The 22,380-nt window shown below is 46.2% G+C and overlaps 1 protein-coding gene across 3 annotated transcripts in view; it reads left to right on the top strand.

Annotated features, from left to right (window-relative positions):
- The window catches only part of TSEN2 (tRNA splicing endonuclease subunit 2), a 37,857-nt gene that overhangs the window by 13,395 nt on the left and 2,082 nt on the right, over positions 1 to 22,380 (top strand). The window contains exons 4-10 of one of the 3 annotated variants that reach the window (XM_007461553.1): positions 2,324 to 2,560; positions 2,729 to 2,849; positions 4,028 to 4,105; positions 9,999 to 10,049; positions 14,607 to 14,745; positions 20,990 to 21,026; positions 22,177 to 22,288. In XM_007461553.1, the coding sequence (XP_007461615.1) occupies positions 2,324 to 2,560; positions 2,729 to 2,849; positions 4,028 to 4,105; positions 9,999 to 10,049; positions 14,607 to 14,745; positions 20,990 to 21,026; positions 22,177 to 22,288 (775 nt within the window). Of the gene's footprint in view, positions 1 to 2,323; positions 2,850 to 4,027; positions 4,106 to 9,998; positions 10,050 to 14,606; positions 14,746 to 20,989; positions 21,027 to 22,176; positions 22,289 to 22,380 lie in introns of all 3 variants that reach the window. The other 2 variants (XM_007461551.1, XM_007461552.1) reach the window with 2 other exon arrangements.

Raw genomic sequence — 22,380 nt, forward strand, 5'->3', positions numbered from 1 at the left:
TTTTTTTTTTTTTTTTTAACCTTTTTTTTGGGGTATAATTGCTTTACAATGGTGTGTTAGTTTCTGCTTTATAACAGAGTGAGTCAGTTATACATATATATATGTTCCCATATCTCTTCCCTCTTTGTCTCCCTCCCTCCCACCCTCCCTATCCCACCCCTCCAGACAGCCACAAAGAACCGAGCCGGTTTCCCTGTGCCATGCGGCTGCTTCCCACTGGCTATCTACCTTACGTTTGTTAGTATATATATGTCCATGTCTCTCTCTCGCCCTAACACACCTCACCCTTCCCCCTCCCCATATCCTCAAGTCTGTTCTCCAGTAGGTCTCTGTCTTTATTCCTGTTTTACCCCTAGGTTCTTCATAACATTTTTTTTTTCTTAAATTCCATATATATGTGTTAGCATACGGTATTTGTCCTTCTCTTTCTGACTTACTTCACTCTGTATGACAGACTCTAGATCTATCCACCTCATTACAAATAGCTCAATTTCGTTTCTTTTTATGGCTGAGTAATATTCCATTGTATATATGTGCCACATCTTCTTTATCCATTCATCCGACGACGGGCACTTAGGTTGTTTCCATCTCCTGGCTATTGTAAATAGAATTGCAATGAACATTTTGGTACATGACTCTTTTTGAATTCTGGTTTTCTCAGGGTATGTGCCCAGTAGTGGGATTTCTGGGTCACATGGTAGCTCTATTTGTCGTTTTTTAAGGAACCTCCATCCTGTTCTCCATAGTGGCTGAACCAATTCACATTCCCACCAGCAGTGCAAGAGTGTTCCCTTTTCTCCACACCCTCTCCAGCATTTATTGTTTCTAGATTTTTTGATGATGGCCTTTCTGACTGGTGTGAGATGATATCTCATTGTAGTTTTGATTTGCATTTCTCTAATGATTAATGATGTTGAGCATTCTTTCATGTGTTTGTTGGCAGTCTGTATATCTTCTTTGGGGAAATGTCTGTTTAGGTCTTCTGCCCATTTTTGGATTGGGTTGTTTGTTTTTTTGTTATTGAGCTGCATGAGCTGCTTGTAAATTTTGGAAATTAATCCTTTGTCAGTTGCTTCATTTGCAAATATTTTCTCCCATTCTGAGGGTGGCTGTAACTTTTTGTAACTTGGGAAGTGTTCAGGGCTTGCCTTCAAGTTTAAGAAACTAAGCATGTATTTTCTCATTAAAATATACTTTGAAAATTATGGGAAAAAGGGCCATTTTTTATTAAGGTGCTTGGGTGTGTGTAACTGTAATCATTTCTTTCCATACACGGTGGAGACATTAGTAAGTACTGTACTGTGAAAAATGTTTATTAAAATTCTCATTTTGCTTTCCAATACTAAACAAAGACTTTTTGCTATGACTGAGATACATATCTAAAAACATGGTAACCAAAACTGAAATTAATGCAAAACAAACCCTGAGAAAGGATGGCCATTTTCTCTTTAAATTTACCTAAATCGGGCTTCCCTGGTGGCGCAGTGGTTGAGAGTCCGCCTGCCGGTGCAGGGGACACGGGTTCGTGCCCCGGTCCGGGAAGATCCCACATGCCGCGGAGCGGCTGGGCCCGTGAGCCATGCCCGCTGAGCCTGCGCGTCTGGAGCCTGTGCTGCGCAACGGGAGAGGCCACAACAGTGAGAGGCCCGCATACCAGAAAAAAATTTAAACATAAATTAAAAAAATATTTACCTAAGTCATTTGGTCCACCAGTTTTAAATTACATAAATTTCCATACTTTGTTGAACTGGGGTCATTTTTTTTCAAATTAAGCAAATTAGATGAAGCTGTGTAATAACAAAAAGTAATAGGGCTTCCATGGTGGCGCAGTGGTTAAGAATCCGCCTGCTAAGGCACGGGACATGGGTTTGAGCCCTGCTCCGGGGAGATCCCACATGCCACGGAGCAACTAAGCCCGTGCGCCACAACTACCGAGCCCACATGCCTAGATCCCGTGAGCCACAACTACTGAGCCCGCATGCCTAGAGCCTGTGCTCTGCAACAAGAGAAGCCACCGCAATGAGGAGCTGGTGCACCGCAATGAACAGTAGCCCCCGCTTGCCACAACTAGAGAAAGCCTGCATGCGGCAACAAAGACCCAACACAGCCAAAGATAAATAAAATTAAAAAAAAATTTTTTTAAGTAGTAGATAATTATTGCAGAGCAGTTAAAAATGCAAAAAAGTATAAAGAAAACAACCTACAGCCCATCGTTAAGAACTATAGATGTTTTGGCATACTGCCTTCCCATCTTTTTCACACATTCCGCTGTTTTAAATATTGAAATTTAAGTGTTGTTACTAACAGAATTTCTACTTTGCAGGTATCAGCGTAGAGTGGAATGGGCCACAAACCTCATGCGAAGACAAGGCCAGGATGAGAGCACAGTGCGTAGACTCCTTGAGGATTACACAAAGCCCCTTCAGCATCTTTGTCTGCAAAGGAATGAAGAGGTCCAGTTGTGTAATGAGCTGAACTCTGAAATGGTCTCCAAAATGGAAGGCACAGCAGATAGAGAGAAACTTTCTGCCATGAATGAGGTTGCAGGAAAGTCACATGATCTGGAGGATCCCAGCAAGCGATCAGACCACCCGCAGGAGGGCTCCAGGCCTGACCTGATACCTACCCACGGCTCGGGTGAACACGTGGCGGAGGTCACCGCTCCTCTGCCCCACGTGCACTGGAGCAAACAGGCTGTTCTTCTCCCGCCCTCTGGCGCTCAGCCTGGGGACAGCAGCCAACAAGCGGGTCTGGTCCCGGCCAGCGAGAGAGGGCCTGAGCATCACTGCGTGCTGGTGGAGGAAGTCGTGTGTGACGTGAGTGAGAGGGAAGACGCCTCAGGTGGGGACGTAAGTAGAAGGAGAGAGATCACCTCCTCCAGGGCAATCTGTGTCTGACCCAGAGGAGATGCTGGCCAACAGGGACGTCCCTTACTCGGAACCGGTAGCAGGCTCGTGTTCAGCACCCGGGACATGTGAGCGCTGGTGCAGGACACACTGCAGACCCTCCAAGGGCACCAGCCAGCCCTGGGTCCCAGCCCTGAGGGCTCAGTAGTCGTGAGGGCTGTTTCAACTGAAACTTCAAAGTCTGTGAATAGCTTAACTTTAAAAAATACATGAATATATATATATAATATTTAAATAACATATATCTGTAATACATGACGTAACATATAAAGTAAAGCAGGTCCAGTAACGTTCTCTCCCTTGCCAGGGAGAAAAAGAAATGGAACGGTAGTTACGCAGTCTTGAGTGTAGCGGTGGGCAGGGGCTCAGGTCGGGAGGGCAGCCCTCACAGGAGGAGGCTGGGGCGCATAACGAGATCCACTTCATTCAGGGACCTACAAGATAGTTGCCCCAGCATCATCTGTAGCATCTAAAAGTGAGAAACAGTCTAATAGTTAAATAGCATGAGAAACACCCGTTTGAAGAAACATCTCGCCTTTAGAGTGGAGTTTATGAAGTCTCGTTAAGAACGTGGCATATGCTTATGAGGTGCAGTTGGGTGAAAAAAAGTAACACATAAAACTGACCAATAAAATGATCACAACTGCAGGAAAAGTTCATGGGCGATGAAAGAAAGGAACTAAGTCAAAATGTTAATACAGTTGACCCTTGAACAACATGGGTTTGAATGTGGGTCCCCTTATGAAAGAGGATTTTTTTCCCTAGTAAATAACCGTACTGCCGCACGACCTGCGGTTGGTTGAATCTGCAGATAGGAAAGAACGCAGACGTGGAGGGCCAGGGCCGGCTGTGAGTTACACGCAGACCTTCGACTGCCCGGAGTCAGCACCCCAGCCCCCTTGTTGTTCAAGGGTCAGCTGTAGTAGAAAAATGAAAACTTACTTTTCTACATAAAATAATAAATTATTTTTCTACATAAATAAATTATTTTTTAACAGAATTAATCCAACAAATGTGAATCGGGGAAATTTAGAAGAAAACGTTCATTTTAAAATGCACCCTCCTCCAGGTAACATGTAGTGCTTCCATTTGTCCTGTATGTATTTTATTTTTCTCTTCAGTTGTCGCCAAAAAAGAGACTGATATGCAGGAGAAATCCATTTAGGATCTTTGAGTACTTGCAGCTCAGCCTGGAAGAGGTATGTTCCCAGCATGTCGTCTTCTCAGCTGTCGGTCTCTGGGCCTGGGCAATGCCACGTAGATGAGTCCACCTCAAAATGCAGTTCTGCGTGCAGTTCAGTACTGAGGTCGCCGCAGGCAGAGTCCACAGTCGGCCGGCCTGCATTTCACTCCTCGGCCTTCATTTCATCGATTCTAAGATGTCCATTTGGGGCGGGCCTGCCCCGTATCATCCCGCAGAGGTTTCAAGGGGGTTGTCTGAGCACTTCTTTTCACATCAAGGTTTCAGATTGTCCAAATATTGTGTTACTAATTTTTAGCAGCTTCTAAAAAAACATACAGGTTTATTGAGACACAGAGCACATACCATACCATTCATTCATTTAAAGTGTGTAGTGGTTTTTAGCATATTCGTGGAGTTTCACCAGCTTTTCACAGGCTTCGATGCATGCCCCGAGTCATGTAGCGACTGCTAATTACATAAATGGATTCTAGGTATTTCCTTCTGCAGAAATACTAACACGTGTTCTCTTTACTGCGTTCTCAAAAGTTGCTGCAAGTGGCTTTCTGAACCTGCCTCATATTTTCCGTCTGATTTGGGGTTCCTCTGTCCTGTGTTCACGCGGCTACCAGTCCCCCGTTTTTTGCTTATGTCTGTACTGTACCCGAATTTGACGACAGCGCCCCTTCCTCTGTCTCCTGTCCTTGGCTGTGCCTTTCTGCAGGGGTGCTCCTGCCTGTCTGGAGGCTCCTGCAGCATCTAGCTCAGTGCTTGGCGTATCTGTTGGTCTCAGGCAGTGCTTGTTGAAAGCGTCCACGCTGGTCGTTTCATAGATGTGTTCACAGAGAAGTGACTGTGTCTCCGTATTCTCTTCACCTGCTGGGCTGTGCTTCCTTCCTTGCAGTGAGGCCAGCGGTACAAAGAACGGGCTCTCAGAGCAGGAAAGGATGTTGGGATTTATTTACTTCATTTGCTCAGTTTACAAATGAGACAGCTTAGTCTGCTGTTGAACACAGTAGCCACTAGCCGCATGTGACTGTTGAAACTAATTAAAATTGTGCAAAATTAAAAATTCTTTTCTCAGTTGTGCCAGCCACATTTCAGACACTCAGCAGGCACCCGTGGCTACTTTGTTGGACAGCACTGGAGACACCATCCTCCAGGTCCTTGACTTCTCTGAGCCTCAGATTTCTGCCCTGTAAGATGAGGGTGATGTAACACCTTGTTCATAATATGTTCTGGAATTAAGTAGTGCACGTGATGGCTTCAGCACCGTGCCTGGTGTATCACAGATGCTCAGTAAGCATTGGGCCTGCTGTTTCTGTCATTACCATCATTATTAAGTCACTTGTAAAAGCTATTTAGTGGCTGCTTGGAACTCTTCCTTTTGCAGTCAGTGTTTAGCAAAAAGATTACCAGGGACTTCCTATGTGCCAGGCACTGGGCTGAGTACTAACAGTACAGAGAGAAGCAGAATGTGGCTCTGGTCCTAAGATAGCCACAAACTGCACTTCAGTGTGATGGGCACCGTGTGGTGTGTGGGCTGTGACTGCTCGTCTTGTACGCCATGTCTGACATCTATGAGGCGCTTGATAATTATTTGTTAAGTGGATGTGTACAAGGTGGGATGGGCACAGAAACTGGTGGGCTCCAAAGGGATGCGAGCCACCTGGAAAGACTTTAAAGGGTTGGTGGTACCTGGAGGTGTTACAGGGTAAATAGGGGATTGCCACGTGGACACGGGACGGCAGGCCCTTGCATGCAGCGTGGTCCCAGAAGCGGCCACCCAGGAGGGGAGGTCACGGAGGGCACATCTACGAGTAGGGGTCTGACCTGGTCCTGGTGGCACCGGGGCACTGCAGGCGGCTGTGCAGGGGAGTGGCAGGGACCGGAGCTGGCATCCGGGTGAGGGCAGGCTGGAGGGCTGAGCCGTCAGGAGGCAGCCGGCCTCTCAGCTGTAGGGGCAGCAGCAGCAGGTGGAGGGAGAGGATTCGGTGTCAGAAGCTGGGGGCTGAGCCTCACTGCTCCAGGCGGGGACCAGCTGATGCTTTTCACTGACTGTGTTGCTCCCTCTTCCCACACACCCGCTGAAGAAATGCCACAGTAATGGGAGGCAGGAGGCGAGGTGGTTCTCGTTCTTGGAGGCCGCTCGGTTCCTGAGAACGTTCCGGAGACGTGTTGCAGAAGTTTCCAGGGAGCGTGCAGTTAAGCCCGGCTCCGCTTCCCAGTTCTGTTTTGGCAGGTTTCCTTGGATGAATCACCCATGTTTGGTGGCACCACCCATACAGTGTAACATGTTTCCATAAATGTCCCTCAGGAACACGGGCAGCCCTGCTGTGGTGACTCAAAGCGGTTCTTAGGTTTTGAGAATGGTAACACCGAGCTGACTGAGAGATCTGTCTCTGAGAGCTGTTTTTCATTTTAACGCTTCAGGCCCTGACCGGATTTAGTGACAAGACATTAAAACCATCATTAAGCTCATCCGTCCATCTTATTAGTACTATCAAAGTAAAAACCTACTCATGAGATTTCGAGGGTCCAGTCTTGAGCCTCCACAGACCTCCCGGGTCTGCTGATGACTTAATTCTAAATAAAGCCAACTCCGTTGGATTAAGATCCTCCCCATCTATAATAAGTGCCTAAGAGCAGCTTGCATAGGTTCATAAAAGCTATTTTAGGCCAATTAAAAACGAGGCTTTGGTTTCATCAGTTCTTAGGGAAATGTGTGTTTGCTAATGATGGAAAGTTTCTGAAGAACTTAGATTCTGATGGATACCAGGAGGTCATCTCTTCCTAGGCAAGGACTGGATTGAACCTTTCCCAGCTACGGTGTCTTTTTAGAAAGGCAGGGAAGCGAAATGAATTGAGCAGTTAGGTGCTTTGCATGCTTTTTTTTTTGGTGGCGGGGGAGCGGGGGGTGCTGTGCCTTGCGGTTTGTGGGATCTTAGTTCCCCGACCAGGGATTGAACCTGGGCCACAGCAGTGAAAGCAACTCCTAACCACTGGACCACCAGGGAACTCCCAGCATGGTCTTTGTAAGTCTTCATGAAATCTAACCTCATTAAATCTTTAAGAAGGCTTGATCGTCCCCATTTTCTAGATGAGCTGGGAGGGTTTCAGTGATGCTTCCAAGCTAATGAGATTTCAGCCCAGGTCTGCTTATCTCAGAGTATCTTCCTGTTCTCCCACTGTGAACCCAGAAGGGAAAGTTGAGGGAAAACGAAAGGAAAAGGAAGACTTGGCTTTTTGAGGAACCACCTTTTCTTTTCTGTTGCACCTTTTGGCCACCATCTGTGTCCGTCTGAAAAAGCAGTGTGTTGTGTTAATAAGTAGTGGGCCACAGGAGAGCAAGCGGCAGGCTGTCACCAGTAGCTAAAGGAGAGGCAGGACAGTGTCCACCCTGAGGAAACGGAGCTGGGAGACCTGCCCTGGGTAGCCTAGCCACGTGTTCCAGACCATGGGCGGGATCCACACCTGCTTCTTTATTCTTTGAGCACATGCACCGAGCCCCTTCTAGGTCAAGGGCACGGCAGGCAGAGTTTCTGTCTCACAGAGTTTACATTCTAGCTGGAGAGACACACTTAAGAAAGATACTTTCAGGCGAACATAAATGCTCTGAGGAAGTCGATCGGGACGGGGTCACGCAAACTGGGTGGTCAGGGAGGAGCTCTCTGAGGGGTGACCTTTGACTCCGGGTGTGGGAGCAGCAGTTACAAAGGCGAAGGCAGGAGTGAGCTCAGTGTGTCCGGGGACGGAAGTGAAGCGACCATCTAGGGAGAGCGCTGGGCGAGTGCCACGAGACACCTGGGAGCCAGGGGCCTTCACGTGCTGAGAAGGTAGCTCGGGCTGCCCTAGGGGACGGGCTGTGGGGCCGGAGCACAGAGGCCTTGGCAGAAGTCCAGCCGGGAGGCGGCGGCGGCCAGGATCAGGGCGCTGGACCCAGAGAAGCGGGCCTCGCAGGTAACCACCTGCATCTTCAGAGAAGCTCTCGATTTGGATCTGGGTAGAACTAAAGTAGTTCTCAGGGACTTCCCTGGTGGCGCAGTGGTTAAGAATCTGCCTGCCAATGCAGGGGACACGGGTTCGAGCCCTGGTCCAGGAAGATCCCATATGCCATGGAGCAACTAAGCCTGTGCGCCACAGCTACTGAGCCTGTTCTCTAGAGCCCCCAAGCCACAACTGCTGAAGCCTGTGCGCCTAGAGCCCGCGCTCCGCAACAAGAGAAGCCACCGCAATGAGAAGCCCGCGCACCGCAAGGAAGAGTAGCCCCCACTCGCCGCAACTAGAGAAAAGCCCACGCGCAGCAACGAAGACCGAACACAGCCAAAAATCAATCAATCAGTAAATAAAATTTAATAAATAAATAAAGTAGTCCTCAAACCACTGTACTCTTAAAAATTATTGAAGGACCCCAAGGAGCATGTTTACGTGGATTAGATCTATCAGTGTTTACCAAATTATAAATTAAAATGAAAACTTAAATATGTGTGTATTAACTCATTTTAAATTAATGATAATAAACCCACTATACCTTAACGTAAATAATATTTTTATTAAAAATAACTGTATTCTTTCAAAACAAAACAGATCCAGTGAAAAGAGTGGCATTGTTTTTCATTTTTGCAAAGACTTTAAGGTCTGGCTTAAGAGAAGATCCCTGGATTCTCACATCTGCTGCTGCGCTCAGTCTGTTGTGGTGTCACGTGTCTCGGAGCCTCTGGGGAGAATGAGTATGAACAAGGCCAATAAAGCCTTGATCTCACAAAATGGTTTTGACTTTGAGAGCTCCTGCAAGGGTCATGGGGACCCCAGGATCCCCAGACCGACCACACTTCAAGGACCACTGCTGTAAAGAGAAGTGTCATCAGATGGCCAGGAGAGGATGACGGTGTGGTGGATTGGGGCGATTCCTGAGGGTCAGGAAGGTGTTTCCTTAGCAGGACCTTGTCGCTGCTTGAAAGCCCTGCACCTTCACAGCCTGTGTTCTCTTGAGTCCTGAGCCCTGGGCGGGGAGGGGAAAAGCCATCAGCACCACCGTGGTGGAACAGAAGCCTGAGGGCTCAGGGCAGGGACCACCTTCCTGCTGCCACCTGCACCAGAGGGCCCTCCAGGATACCTGAAATCTCATCTTCCATCCTCATGTTAAAAAAGAAAAGAGCATTTAGAGCCACCATTTCTTCGTCACTGACTACTACAGACCAGCCTCACCTGAGCTGTTCAGGCATGAATGCAGATCCTAATCGCCTTGTACAGGCAGAGCCAACACCGGGGCCTGTTTGCTTTTGTCAGTGCTTGGCATCGTCTTGTTTTTGTCAGAAAGTTATTTTTATTTGCACGTCAGTGTGATTTTACTCAACTGGGCCCGACCTTGTCTGCCGTTCCTCTTGCCTCCCCACGTGAGTGAAACATGGTGCCTTTTAATGAAGTTAATGGAAACTTGGGGTTTACTCGATCGGAAATCACTTAACAGCAAGAGTGACCAAGAAACTCATTTGGTTTACACAAACCAAGTCTGCGTTGCCCACTTTCCACAATTTTCTACTTACTTTTTTCTATAAATTCTTTTGTCACTTTAGTAAGATTATTTGACAGAGGAAAATCCAATGAGCAAAGGTTTCTATTGTTATTTTTGCTATTTACATCATTTTTCAGTTTAGCTGTGTGGTTTTTATAAAGAAAAAATACATGGAAAATTTCATAGAAATGTTTTGTACTGATTCTAAACCATTTTATGACATTCATATTTTAATCCTTGAAATTTGAATGAACCATTTATGTTTAAAAATATGTGACCATTTGGATGGTGATAAGGACATTAATTTGTATTTAACACAAAGAGAAATCAGTCTGTAAAATAATTTCTCAACGTGGAACAGTTTCTGATGAGCGTTTTCTGCTTGCTCTGTTTTTAGGCTTTCTTCCTGGTCTATGCTCTAGGATGTCTAAGTATTTACTATGAGAAGGTAAGGTGTTTTATTCAGACACAGCCCACTTAAAATTTCCCTGATATGGGCCTCCCTGGTGGCACGGTGGTTGAGAGTCCGCCTGCTGATGCAGGGGATGCGGGTTCATTCTCTGGTCTGGGAGGATCCCACATGCCGCGGAGCGGCTGGGCCTGTGAGCCATGGCCGCTGAGCCTGCGCGTCTGGAGCCTGTGCTCCGCAACAGGAGAGGCCACAGCAGTGAGAGGCCCGCGTACCGCAAAAAAAAAAAAAAAAAAAATTTCCCTGATGTTAAAAGCAGGTTGTAGTAATTTCCATATTGCTTTAATACAAACGTGTCCACTTTCACTGGATAAAATTGGAATTGAATTTTTTCTCTAAGTTTAGGCTTTGGGTCCTGAATTGGGATTGTTCAGGCAAAAGCCAGCTTTGACCCTTTCAGACTGAATTTCATTCCCAGAGACTAGGATAGCAGTATCTTCTATACTGATCAGGAAATCTGTGAGAGCGCTACCAAAAATTAACAGCAAAAATAGAAACTACCCATGTTTTAGCACCTGCTTCAGTAAAGGCTGTGAGTTAGGAACTTGATATGCAGTATTTCTAGTCCTCAGCTTGCGCCTGTAAAGGCTTTTATAGACGAGGTAACTGAGGCTGAGGAAACACGTAACTCACCCAGGGTCCCACAGCTGGTCTGGTTAGAATTAGTATTTGAACCTATGTCAGGACAGCTCCAAAGCCCATGATTTTGTGCTGTATCCTGCTGCCCTCAGCAGAACGTTAATCCCAATGCTTGCCTCCTGGTAGAGGAATTGGGTGGAAGGCGAGACTTCACTGTACACTTTTGTACTTCTTGAATTTGGGCCCACGTGAATACAATACCTGTTCAGAATAATTCACGTGAAATTAAAATTAAGATGAAAAAGGTAAGCAGAACGCTAGAACAGAGAAAATACATTTTATTTTTTTTATTTTTTTATTTTTTTGAATTTCCTAATTATAGTTCAAAGTCTTTACTTTTATCTTTTAACCCTCATTCTGCAGACATCACTGATTGAAATGATTTCTCCCTCAGCATAATCCTATTGCCGGCAGTCACAAAAGAACAGGGAGATGGCAAATGAAACCCACAGTAACTGAAGAGGTGTCCGAATTCAATTAGGAAGCGACCTCTCCCATGTGGACACATAAGCCATATAAATCCATTTTAATTGTGAGCTGTGGTACTTATCTGGTCATGTTTATTTTGTTTTTTTGTTGTTTTTTTTTTTACATCTTTATTGGGGTATAATTGCTTTACAATGGTGTGTTAGTTTCTGCTTTATAACAGAGTGAGTCAGTTATACATATATATATGTTCCCATATCTCTTCCCTCTTTGTCTCCCTCCCTCCCACCCTCCCTATCCCACCCCTCCAGACAGCCACAAAGAACCGAGCCGGTTTCCCTGTGCCATGCGGCTGCTTCCCACTGGCTATCTACCTTACGTTTGTTAGTATATATATGTCCATGTCTCTCTCTCGCCCTAACACACCTCACCCTTCCCCCTCCCCATATCCTCAAGTCTGTTCTCCAGTAGGTCTCTGTCTTTATTCCTGTTTTACCCCTAGGTTCTTCATAACATTTTTTTTTCTTAAATTCCATATATATGTGTTAGCATACGGTATTTGTCCTTCTCTTTCTGACTTACTTCACTCTGTATGACAGACTCTAGATCTATCCACCTCATTACAAATAGCTCAATTTCGTTTCTTTTTATGGCTGAGTAATATTCCATTGTATATATGTGCCACATCTTCTTTATCCATTCATCCGACGACGGGCACTTAGGTTGTTTCCATCTCCGGGCTATTGTAAATAGAGCTGCAATGAACATTTTGGTACATGACTCTTTCTGAATTCTGGTTTCCTCAGGGTATATACCTAGTAGTGGGATTGCTGGGTCATATGGTAGTTCTATTTGTAGTTTTTTAAGGAACCTCCATACTGTTCTCCATAGTGGCTGAACCAATTCACATTCCCACCAGCAGTGCAAGAGTGTTCCCTTTTCTCCACACCCTCTCCAGCATTTATTGTTTCTAGATTTTTTGATGATGGCCATTCTGACTGGTGTGAGATGATATCTCATTGTAGTTTTGATTTGCATTTCTCTAATGATTAATGATGTTGAGCATTCTTTCATGTGTTTGTTGGCAGTCTGTATATCTTCTTTGGAGAAATGTCTATTTAGGTCTTCTGCCCATTTTTGGATTGGGTTGTTTATTTTTTTGTTATTGAGCTGCATGAGCTGCCTGTAAATTTTAGAGATTAATCCTTTGTCAGTTGATTCATTTGCAAATATTTTCTCCCATTCTGAGGGCTGTCTTTTGGTCTTGTTTATGGTTTCCTTTGCTGTGCAAAAGCTTTGAAGTTTCATTAGGTCCCATTTGTTTATTTTTGTTTTTATCTCCATTACTCTAGGAGATGGGTCAAGAAGGATCTTGCTGTGATTTATGTCATAGAGTGTTCTGCCTATGTTTTCCTCTAAGAGTTTGATAGTTTCTGGCCTTACATTTAGGTCTTTAATCCATTTTGAGCTTATTTTTGTGTATGGTGTTAGGGAGTGATCTAATCTCATACTTTTACATGTACCTATCCAATTTTCCCAGCACCACTTATTGAAGAGGCTGTCCTTTCTCCACTGTATATTCCTGCCACCTTTATCAAAGATAAGGTGACCATATGTCCATGGGTTTATCTCTGGGCTTTCTAGCCTATTCCATTGATCTATCTTTCTGTTTTTGTGCCAGTACCATACTGTCTTGATTACTGTAGCTTTGTAGTATAGTCTGAAGTCAGGGAGTCTGATTCCTCCAGCTCCGTTTTTTCCCCTCAAGACTACTTTGGCTAGTTGGGGTCTTTTGTGTCTCCATACAAATTCTAAGATAAAATTAAGATGAAAAAGGTAAGCAGAACGCTAGAACAGAGAAAATACATTTTATTCTGTTGTTGGGGGTACGTATTTTGTCATTCATCCGCTTCTAACTGTGTAAGTCCCCTTCATGAGTATTCCAGTGGTTTGGAAACGGGTGTCTGGCTGACGGGTGACCCATTGTCTGAGACGGGCGCCGTCCTTAGCCCACCCCACCTCCTCCCCTGGGCCTTCACTGACAGTTGTTGGGGCGTTCCAGCTGCTCCGTAGAACCCTCAGCCTCTGAAACGCGGTGGGCTGTCCAAGCCGGAAGTTCAGGCTTCTCCACAAGACTGTTGCTTGTCTAGGAGCGGGGGTGGGTTTCAACACCACACACATATGGAGTTTTCACCTTAGGAACAACCGTTTTTGTTTTTGTTTTTGTTTTTAAAGGAGAAAAGAAAAAAAAAACCCAACTCTAGCTCATATTTATGGTGTTAAAATCTCAGGCTGAGGGGCTTCCCTGGTGGCGCAGTGGTTGAGAGTCCGCCTGCCGATGCAGGGGACACGGGTTCGTGCCCCGGTCCGGGAAGATCCCACATGCTGCGGAGCGGCTGGGCCCATGAGCCATGGCCACTGAGCCTGCGCGTCCGGAGCCTGTGCTCCGCGACGGGAGAGGCCACAACAGTGAGAGGCCTGTGCACCACACACACACACGCACACAAATCTGAGTCTGAGACAAACTGAGCAAGTCTCATTGAGTGACCGATCCATAAACCAACTAACTGAAGGGCTGGCGGTTTTAGTCAGCACTGAAATGAAGCGGAAAACCTTCCAAACTTACCTGGTCTTTCCTGTTGTGTTTTTGTGTTGGCACATCAGAATGTTCTCTGAACCGTTCTCAGTGTCTTCAAGTCCGACCTTAGAAACAAAATTCCCTTTGAAGCAGTTAGATTACTAACTTGTGCCTTGCGATAAATTTTCTAGTTTCAAAGACTAAATGGAACATCTTTTTTTAAAAATTTTACAGAATTACTTTTGGCTTTTCTGAACATGGCCTGACAAACCGCAGCTACCCATTAGGGTCTGTGCGTGCTGGAACGTGCGCCCTCTGGCTTTGGTGGACACCCGGCCCGCCCCGCTTCCTCTGCCTGCACTGTTCTGCCACCAGCATCCCCTGCACTGCCCTCCCCCTCTTTGCCTGGCTGCTTCCAGTCTGCAGGGTTGCTGTCTCAAGGGGGCCTCTCACTGGTCCTCGGGGGCAGTGCTGTCCAGTAGAAATATGATGGGAGCCTCAGATGGGAGCCACATGCATAGTTTTAAATTTTCTGGTACACACATTAAAAAGTTTTTTTTTTAAAAGTCAGCTGAAATTGATTTACATTATTTACATAGTATATTTAACCCAACATATTTAAAATTGCTGGGATAATTTATATTCTTTTTTTCATTCTCAGTTTTGAAATTCAGTGTGTTTTTTTACACTGGCAACACATCTAAGTTCAGAGGAGTGGCTGGCTGCCGCCACACTGGACAGCGCGGGTCTGGATCTTGTGGTTAAACCCTTTGTCATGGGCACCGTGTTTGTTTATCTTTTGCTCACACTTAGTATAGATGTTGTTGATTGACCGCCTGGATAATGGGTGGATACGTATGTCATAATGCTTTGTTTTCCCCCAACAACCGTAGGAGCCTTTAACGATTGTGAAGCTCTGGAACGCCTTCCGCGTAGTTCAGCCTACGTTCAGGACTACGTACATGGCGTACCATCACTTCCGAAGCAAGGGCTGGGTGCCCAAACCGGGACTTAAGTACGGAACAGATTTGCGTAAGTGATTCTTGGCTTGGCAGGTGTGAGCACCAGGGTTCACATCAGATCCTGGGGTGAAAATCGAATCGGTTATATGTGCTGTTGCTGTTTTTTCCTGAGATGATGAATGTCCTCCTGCCTTAGATAATAATGTTTGGATCGGGGTGGAGGGTATGTTTTCCTCTTTTCCGCTCTGAGATCTCAGAAGAGAGTCCACGGCCCCTACCCCCGCCTCTCATTAGTGTGTGATCGTGTGATGTAGGGCAGTCCCTTATCTTCTGGGGTGGTCTCGTCTGGCAGATTGTGTGCAATGCCATTAATAATCATTGTAGAACTGTGGTGATAATCACAGCTGTCATTTATTGAGCCCTTATCGTGTGCCAAGCATTGTAGGAGACGTTTGACATGCACGACCACGTTTAATCCTAATTGCAGTTCTACGAGATCAGAGCTCACCGTCCTCATTTTTCTGCTAGGGAGACTGAAGTTTTGAGAGAAAGCGTCCTTTGCCCCTAAAAGTTCCCAGGGTCAGTACCTCACAGTCCTGGGCTTTGAATGCTGGAGCCCAAGCTCTTGGAAACTTCTACACGGTACCGCCTCCCTCATCTTTATTTATAGGAGGGATGCGGGACCCGGTGAGCACCTCATTCACCAGATAATTGTTCAGGGTCTCGTGTGAGCCAGATCTTCGTAGGTGCCAGGAACGCAGAGGTGCACAAGACAGACAAAACTGCCTGGGTGGAGCTGCTCACGTGCTGGGGTGGGGCAGGGGTGGGGAACAAACAAGCGAACACATAAATACGTACTGTAATTTCAGGGTACAAGAAAAATAAAGAGTAAAGGAACAGAGAGTAAAAAAGAAAGTGAGGGTGGTTAGGAAAGGACTCTCTGAAAAGATGTGCCCCAAACAACAACAGAAACGTGACTACAGTGAGGGAACAGGTCACTTGTAGTCTGGGGAAGAATACCCGAGGCACAAAGGAGCAGCCAGTGCAAAGGCCCTGAGGCAGGACTTAGGAGCAGCACAAGGACAGTGCGTCTAGAACTTAGAGGTCCAAGGGGGAGAGTGACGTGAGGTGATGTCTGGGGAAGATCACGTGGGGCTGGGCAAAGACTCGGGTTGTTATTCTGGTTATTGGAAGTCCTGGGAGATTTTGAGCAAAGGAGTGACATATTCAATAACTTGATTTAGTGGGACCTTTGTGTGCTTTCTTACTAATAGACGGCGGGGGGCGGGGGGCAGGGGACGGGAATGGAAGCAGAGGGAGTAGTTAGGGAAGCTGACCTGACCAGCCCTGCGGACAGAATGATCAGGACCAGCTCGAGATTAGTTTGCCAGGTTTCCAGATGATTGCGTGGCCCACAGGTCACAGCGTTTCAATAAGTGACGTAGCTGTTGCACTGCCGTCACTGGCTCCCCGCCCTGCTCTCCTTTTCCTGCCCCATGAGAATAGCTGCTCCGTGTGAGCGCTTGGCAGGCCAGTGTGCTCACCAAATGGGCGAAACCTGAGCGGAACTTTCCAGTCGACCAGGCCACAGTGATGCGCTCTGTGGAGGTAGGGGTAACGGAAAGAGCTCTCCGGGCTCACACCGGTTCCATGTCTTACCACCTGGGTGACCTCAGGGAGGTCACTTCATCTCTCTGAGCTTCCATTCACTCATCATGTAACATGGATAACAACATCTTTATAAGACAGCATCTTCTTTATAAAAAATAAAAACGAAACGTTGCTGGGGAAAGGACCTCTGTTGAGTGCCTTGTAAGCATACCTTATTGCATGTGTTTTGAGTACGCAAGCCGTATTTGTGGATGGTGAGTAGAGAAAACTTTCCTCATTTAAAAATAAACTGCCTTATAAGGCTGGATGAAAGGACAGACAGATGGACAGACTTTTAAAAAGAAAAGAAATACATCAGCTGCTGTTTCCCAACCCCCCAAGGGCTTTGCCCCAGGAGGGGTGTATCGTGCCCTTGGAGCTGCTTGTGATTAGAGTGAGACCAGGTTTCTGGCCCAGCAGTGCCATGAAGGGTGTCTTCACATCTCCTGCTTTAGGGAGAATTCAGGAGCTGCGCTAGTCTGGGCTGAGAAGAGCAGCTTCCTAAACTTGACCTGTTCTCCAGGCACGGCTACATGGTGCTGCTGGTCTCTTAACAGTATCATTTTAATTTTGAAGGTGAGTGATGTGACCACACATACCCTAGAACTGCCGACACAGGCTACACCCAGGACGTGCTCCCTTAACAATTGTTTCTGCTCACAGAGGTAATGACTCATGACAAAGGGCCAGTAGGAAATTTACATCTTATCAGGGAAACCCTTCCCTTGACTAAGTCTTGTCAGTCAGATTTCATTCCAGGAGCAGCGCTTGGAACAGGTGATAAGATCTCAAGTCAGGCACAGCTGCTGGGCCAGTTGACCTTGATTGCCCAGTGCTGAAAACCAGGCCAGAAATCACCTGGGAGCCTTTGCGTACGTCCCCCCACCCCAGAAGCTCCTGTGGCTGCTGGCGCGTACGGTGACCAGGTGCCTTGGTGCTTTCCTTCTCCCGTCTTATTTCATCTTCACGCTCCGTGAGGCATGTGGCGCTCACCTCCTTCAGTAGCTGAGGAAATTGAGGTGTCCAGGGGTCAGGGGAGTTGCCGAGGGTCCCACAGCTGGTAAGTACAGAGATTAGGGCTGCTTGGGTCCCAGCTCTGTGTACTTCCCTCCACACCTGACTAACGTTGCCAGCCAGAAAGCCGAAAACCACCTCCAGGCTTCTATTTTTGTCTTACGCATTCCCACCCATTCCAATTTTGCGGTCACGTGGACTAAGTTTGATCATGTGATTCCCCAGCTCCCTGCAAATTAGAAGTTGCAAAACAGGTAGAAGGAGGGGAGCCGTTAGAAGCCAGCAGAGTTACAGGATGTCCAGAGCAGAAGAACCATCGCTGGTCGTGACACTGGCCCAGAGCTGGTGGCTGGCTCTGACCCCGGGAGAGGCACTGGGGCCCCGTGCTCCTCACAGAGCACCTTCCTCCATCCCCATCTTCAGTTCTTTCCTAAGCCACCCTCTTGGCTTATTATTATTTTTTTTTTTTTTTTTTTGCGGTACACGGGCCTCTCACTGACACGGCCTCTCCCGTCGCGGAGCACAGGCTCCGGACGCGCAGGCTCAGCGGCCATGGCTCACGGGCCCAGCCGCTCCGCGGCACGTGGGATCCTCCCGGACCGGGGCACGAACCCGCGTCCCCTGCATCGGCAGGCGGACTCCCAGCCACTGCGCCACCAGGGAAGCCCTGGCTTATTCTTCTAATCAGACTTTAAATGTTTTTGTTAACATTTTCCACATTTGCGCACATAATCCGTATTAAATGATAAGTGATTTTGCATGTGACTCCTGAGAATATTCTCCATAATTATGGCATCATATAATACCTAAGAGAAATCAGAATAATTAACCATTCATTATTGATTGTTCATTAATATTCATTCATTAATTATTCGGCAATATAATATCAAAAATATCCACTCCATATTTCACTTTTCCCACTTGTCCCCACAATGTCTCTTGTGGCTCTTTGGTTTTTGATTTTTTTGACAGGCTCCACTCGAGATTCATTTATCACATTGAGTGCATTTACCACTTTTAGTTTCCTAGGGAGGCCATGAGAAATGACCACAAACTGGGGACATAAAGCAGCAGAAGGTCTAGAGGCCGGAAGTCTGAAACCACGGCATTGGCGGGGCTGTGCTCCCTCCGTTCCTTCCCTCTTCCAGCTTCTGGTGGCACCAGCTGTTCCTTGGCTGTGGCTGCATCCCTCCAATCTCTGCAAAGATCCTCTTTCCAAATAAGGTCACATTCACAGGTCCCAGGAATTGGGATGTGGACATATCTTTTGGGGGCCACCATTCAACCATTGCAGTCTCTTCAGTCTTTTTTAATCTAAAAGAGTTGCTCCACCTGTTTGTTTTCTCTGACGTTGACGTTTTTTGAAGAGTCCCGTAGGGTGTCCCACAGTCTAGGTATGTCTGATCACTTCCTCGTGGTTAGATACGGGCTTGCTGTTTTTTTGCAAGCACGGGTGATGTGTGTCCTCACTGGGCCACGTCCAGGGGTGCCTCATGTCAGGTTGTCCTACTGCTGGTGATGCCATTCGTTTGCTAGGGCGGCCATGGTCGGGTGTCTGCACTTTTCCTTTCGTAGTTCACAAGTTACTTGTAGGGTGACACTGAATATCTGGTTCCCTAGTCGTTACAGTGGTTGCCCAAATTGATTATTGCCCTGATCACTGTGTTCTGACTCTATCATTCCTTCCGCACGTCACATCTGGTGTTAGTGTAAGAAAGCACATTTCCTCTCTTCTGCCTCTTCGTTCAGACTTTATTTTTAAATACCCACTATTTCTTAGACTTCTGAAGCTTTCATCTTTCTACCTGGGAGGCATTTTTGTAAAACTATTTCATTTTTCCCTCTGAATACACTGTTATCATCGTTATCTCTATTTATCATGGGTAACTCTTCGAGCACCTCCACCTGCATTATTACCCCCATTTTCCATAAGGAGTTTGAAACATAAGTGTCATCATATGGTCTTGGCACTGCTGAGCCTTGAATTGGGGTCTGACTGCTGCCATGCTTATGCTTTTAACCCCTAAGCTGCACCTCCATCGTAGTCAGGCATCTGAATGGCCCGAGTTGGGGGTCGGAGCTGCTTTCAAGCTGTGTCACTTTCCAGATGCATCTTAGGTGAAGGATGTGTAACTGGTCATAGATAATAGCATATGAGGGCTAGAGAAGATTTTAATTTCCCCTCATGTCTTCATTTTATGATTTTGGAGACTGAGGCTCAGGGAAGTTAATAATGTGTTTAAAGCCACACAGTTAGCAGTGGCAGAGATCAGGCCAAAGCAGAACCCCGAATTCAGTCTCATCCCAGTACAGGGTCTCCTTCCACTGCACCACATCCCCAGAAATTGAGAAATGGGTGTTTAGATATTTACTTAAATGTGGGCCCTTACACAGTGAATTTGAGCTGACTTGCCAAATACTTAAATACAGTTTAAATGGGAAATATGTTCATAAGAAGGAAAGGTGACCATGGAAAATATATTTGAAGGGTTGCTGTATCATCCATTGGGTCCTAAACTCATTCTGACCTCGTGGTGCGTGAGCTAAAGGGAAACGTGATTAAATACCGGGTTTATGCCCAAAAGGAAAAGTTCTGCCAGTTCCTCAAAGGAAACAAAGCTTTTCTGCCTTGGTTTTTGCACAAGCTCACGGATATAATTGTTAGTTAAGGTAATTCCTGCGGCTGTAGTTACATATAAATTCCAGATTTCATGGGCTTAATTAACACTAGAAGTTCATTCTGTTCATGTGAAATCCAAAGCCAGTGTCTGAGTGGTGGGTGGACCAACTCCCACAGGGACTGCAGGGGCCCGGCTTCTTCTTGTGGTCCCACGAGCTTCACTGGCCTCACAAAGGAACAAGCACAAGCTCGGTGCCTGGGAGGGTTTTCTGGGCCAATCAGGAAGTGCCCCGGGACACACAGCCACTCCTTGCTGCTTGGGAGGCTGATACAGTGTGTCTCACATGCCTGGAGAGAGAGCAAGCAGATCTGGTGGGCAGATCTCCGCACCCTGCCACAGGCTGTGCGCCCCCGAGGGCTCGCCTGCACTTCCACGGTCCACGGCAGACCCCGGCCAGCCACTCTGACCTCCACAGACTGAATGAGGTGGGCAGGCGGGTCTCCGAGTGGCGTGTGTGCTTATGTGACTTTTTCCCCACTTGACTTTGAATTTCCTAAAAGTAGGCATGAGTCTCATTCATCTTTAGCACCAGCACCTATCCTTTACCGGCCAGAGGAGCTCAGACCCTGAATGACGATTCAAAAGATTTGAAATGAATAACTGAATGTTGGTCCTCATTATTACCAACTTGACACACTTGACATGATTTCACACTCTCTCTCCGGAGACTGTAAGACAAGAAACAGGACAAAAATTGCTTATACTTGGATTTGGAATTCATTTGTGGGGTGCAGGTGGGACGAGGGTATTAGGGTCTTGGCAACAGATTTGCTTTGCTGATTTTTGTTCCAGGGGAACAAAAACCCAAACTGTGTTTGGGTTTTAAAAATAGATCTCAGGGTGTACTACAGGTTACCCACATACAGAGCACTGGGTGTTTGTGTGCCTTTGAAGAAGAAAATACTTTATAAGTATAAAATGAGACTTTGATTTCGAGTGGTTATACGTTTTCTTTCTTTTTCTTTGCAGTGTTGTATCGAAAAGGCCCTCCATTTTACCACGCAAGGTTTGGAGTGATTTTTTTTTTTTATTGGAGTATAGTTGATTTACAGTGTTGTGTTAATTTCTGCTGTACAGCAAAGTGATTCCGTTACACATAGACATATATTCATTCTTTTTTAGTTTCTTTTCTCATTTTGGTTATCACAGAATAAATGAGTGGAGTTCCCTGTGCTATGCAGTGGGTCCTTGTTGGTTATCTGTCTTGTACATATTAGTGTGTGTGTGTTCATCCCAAGCCCATGATTTATTGGAGTGATTTGTAAATAAGTTAATGGCTTAAAGTGACAGGAAATTTCTGAGCCCCAATTTAATTTTCAGAGGCACACGAATAATTAGAGTCAAATTCCTCCTGGCTTAATAGGAATAGATATTATATGTCTGTCCCTTATAACTTAAAGTTGTTACACTATCTATAAAATAATGAATAGGTCAGGATAATTTATGTTTTAGCATTAAACATTGAGTTAATCTATGTAGTTACTACTGTATAGTAATTATTCATCTTCGTATCAGTGAGTATTATTATCTAAACAGTTGAGTGAATTCACGGGTTCCACGCTGGGAGAAATATTTCTGTTCCTTTCCTGTAAGTGCTGAATCAGGCTTATAGTTTGTAATGTAAAGTGTGAGTTTTTCATTAATACTTTTCCCAGTAGTAGTCTAGGGGAATTCAGGATCAGCTGCTGTGTGTTTTATTTTCTGTATTTTCGTTCTTGGTAGGACAAACAATGTTCTTTTTATTTTATTTTGATATTTATTTATTTATTTTATTTTTGGCTGCATCGAGTCTTAGTTGCGGCACGCGGGATCCTCCGCTGCGATGCGTGGGCTCCTCGTTGCGGGGCTCGGGCATCTCTCTAGTTGTGGTGCTTGGGCTCCAGAGCACGTGGGCTCTGTAGTTGTGGCACACGGGCTCTCTAGTTGTGGCCTGCATGGTCAGTAGTTGCGGCACACACTCTTATTTGCCCCGCGGCCTTATATGCCCCCCGGCATGTGGGATCTTAGTTCCCTGTCCAGGGATCGAACCCACGTCCCCTGCGTTGGAAGGTGGATTCTTCACCACTGGACCACCAGGGAAGTCCCAAGCACTGTTCTTTTTAAATGGGTTGACTTCATGTTTTTTATTTTTAAAACACCCTTGCCTTGTTTTCCAGTTACTCTGTCATCATCGAGCTGGTGGATGACCGTTTTGAGGGCTCTCCTCGCAGACCTCTCAGCTGGCGGTCCCTGGCTGCCCTGAGCAGAGTTTCAGTCAGTGTCTCCAAGGTAACACCGCATCAGCTTTGGGGTTCACGTGTCATTTAAATGGTTGGATTTTTCGTCTTAATTGTGGTAGAAGCATAAAAGTCACGTGTAGG

The sequence above is a fragment of the Lipotes vexillifer genome, unplaced genomic scaffold (assembly GCF_000442215.2).
Source record: "Lipotes vexillifer unplaced genomic scaffold, Lipotes_vexillifer_v1.1 scaffold889, whole genome shotgun sequence".
Classification (NCBI taxonomy): Eukaryota; Metazoa; Chordata; class Mammalia; order Artiodactyla; family Lipotidae; genus Lipotes; species Lipotes vexillifer.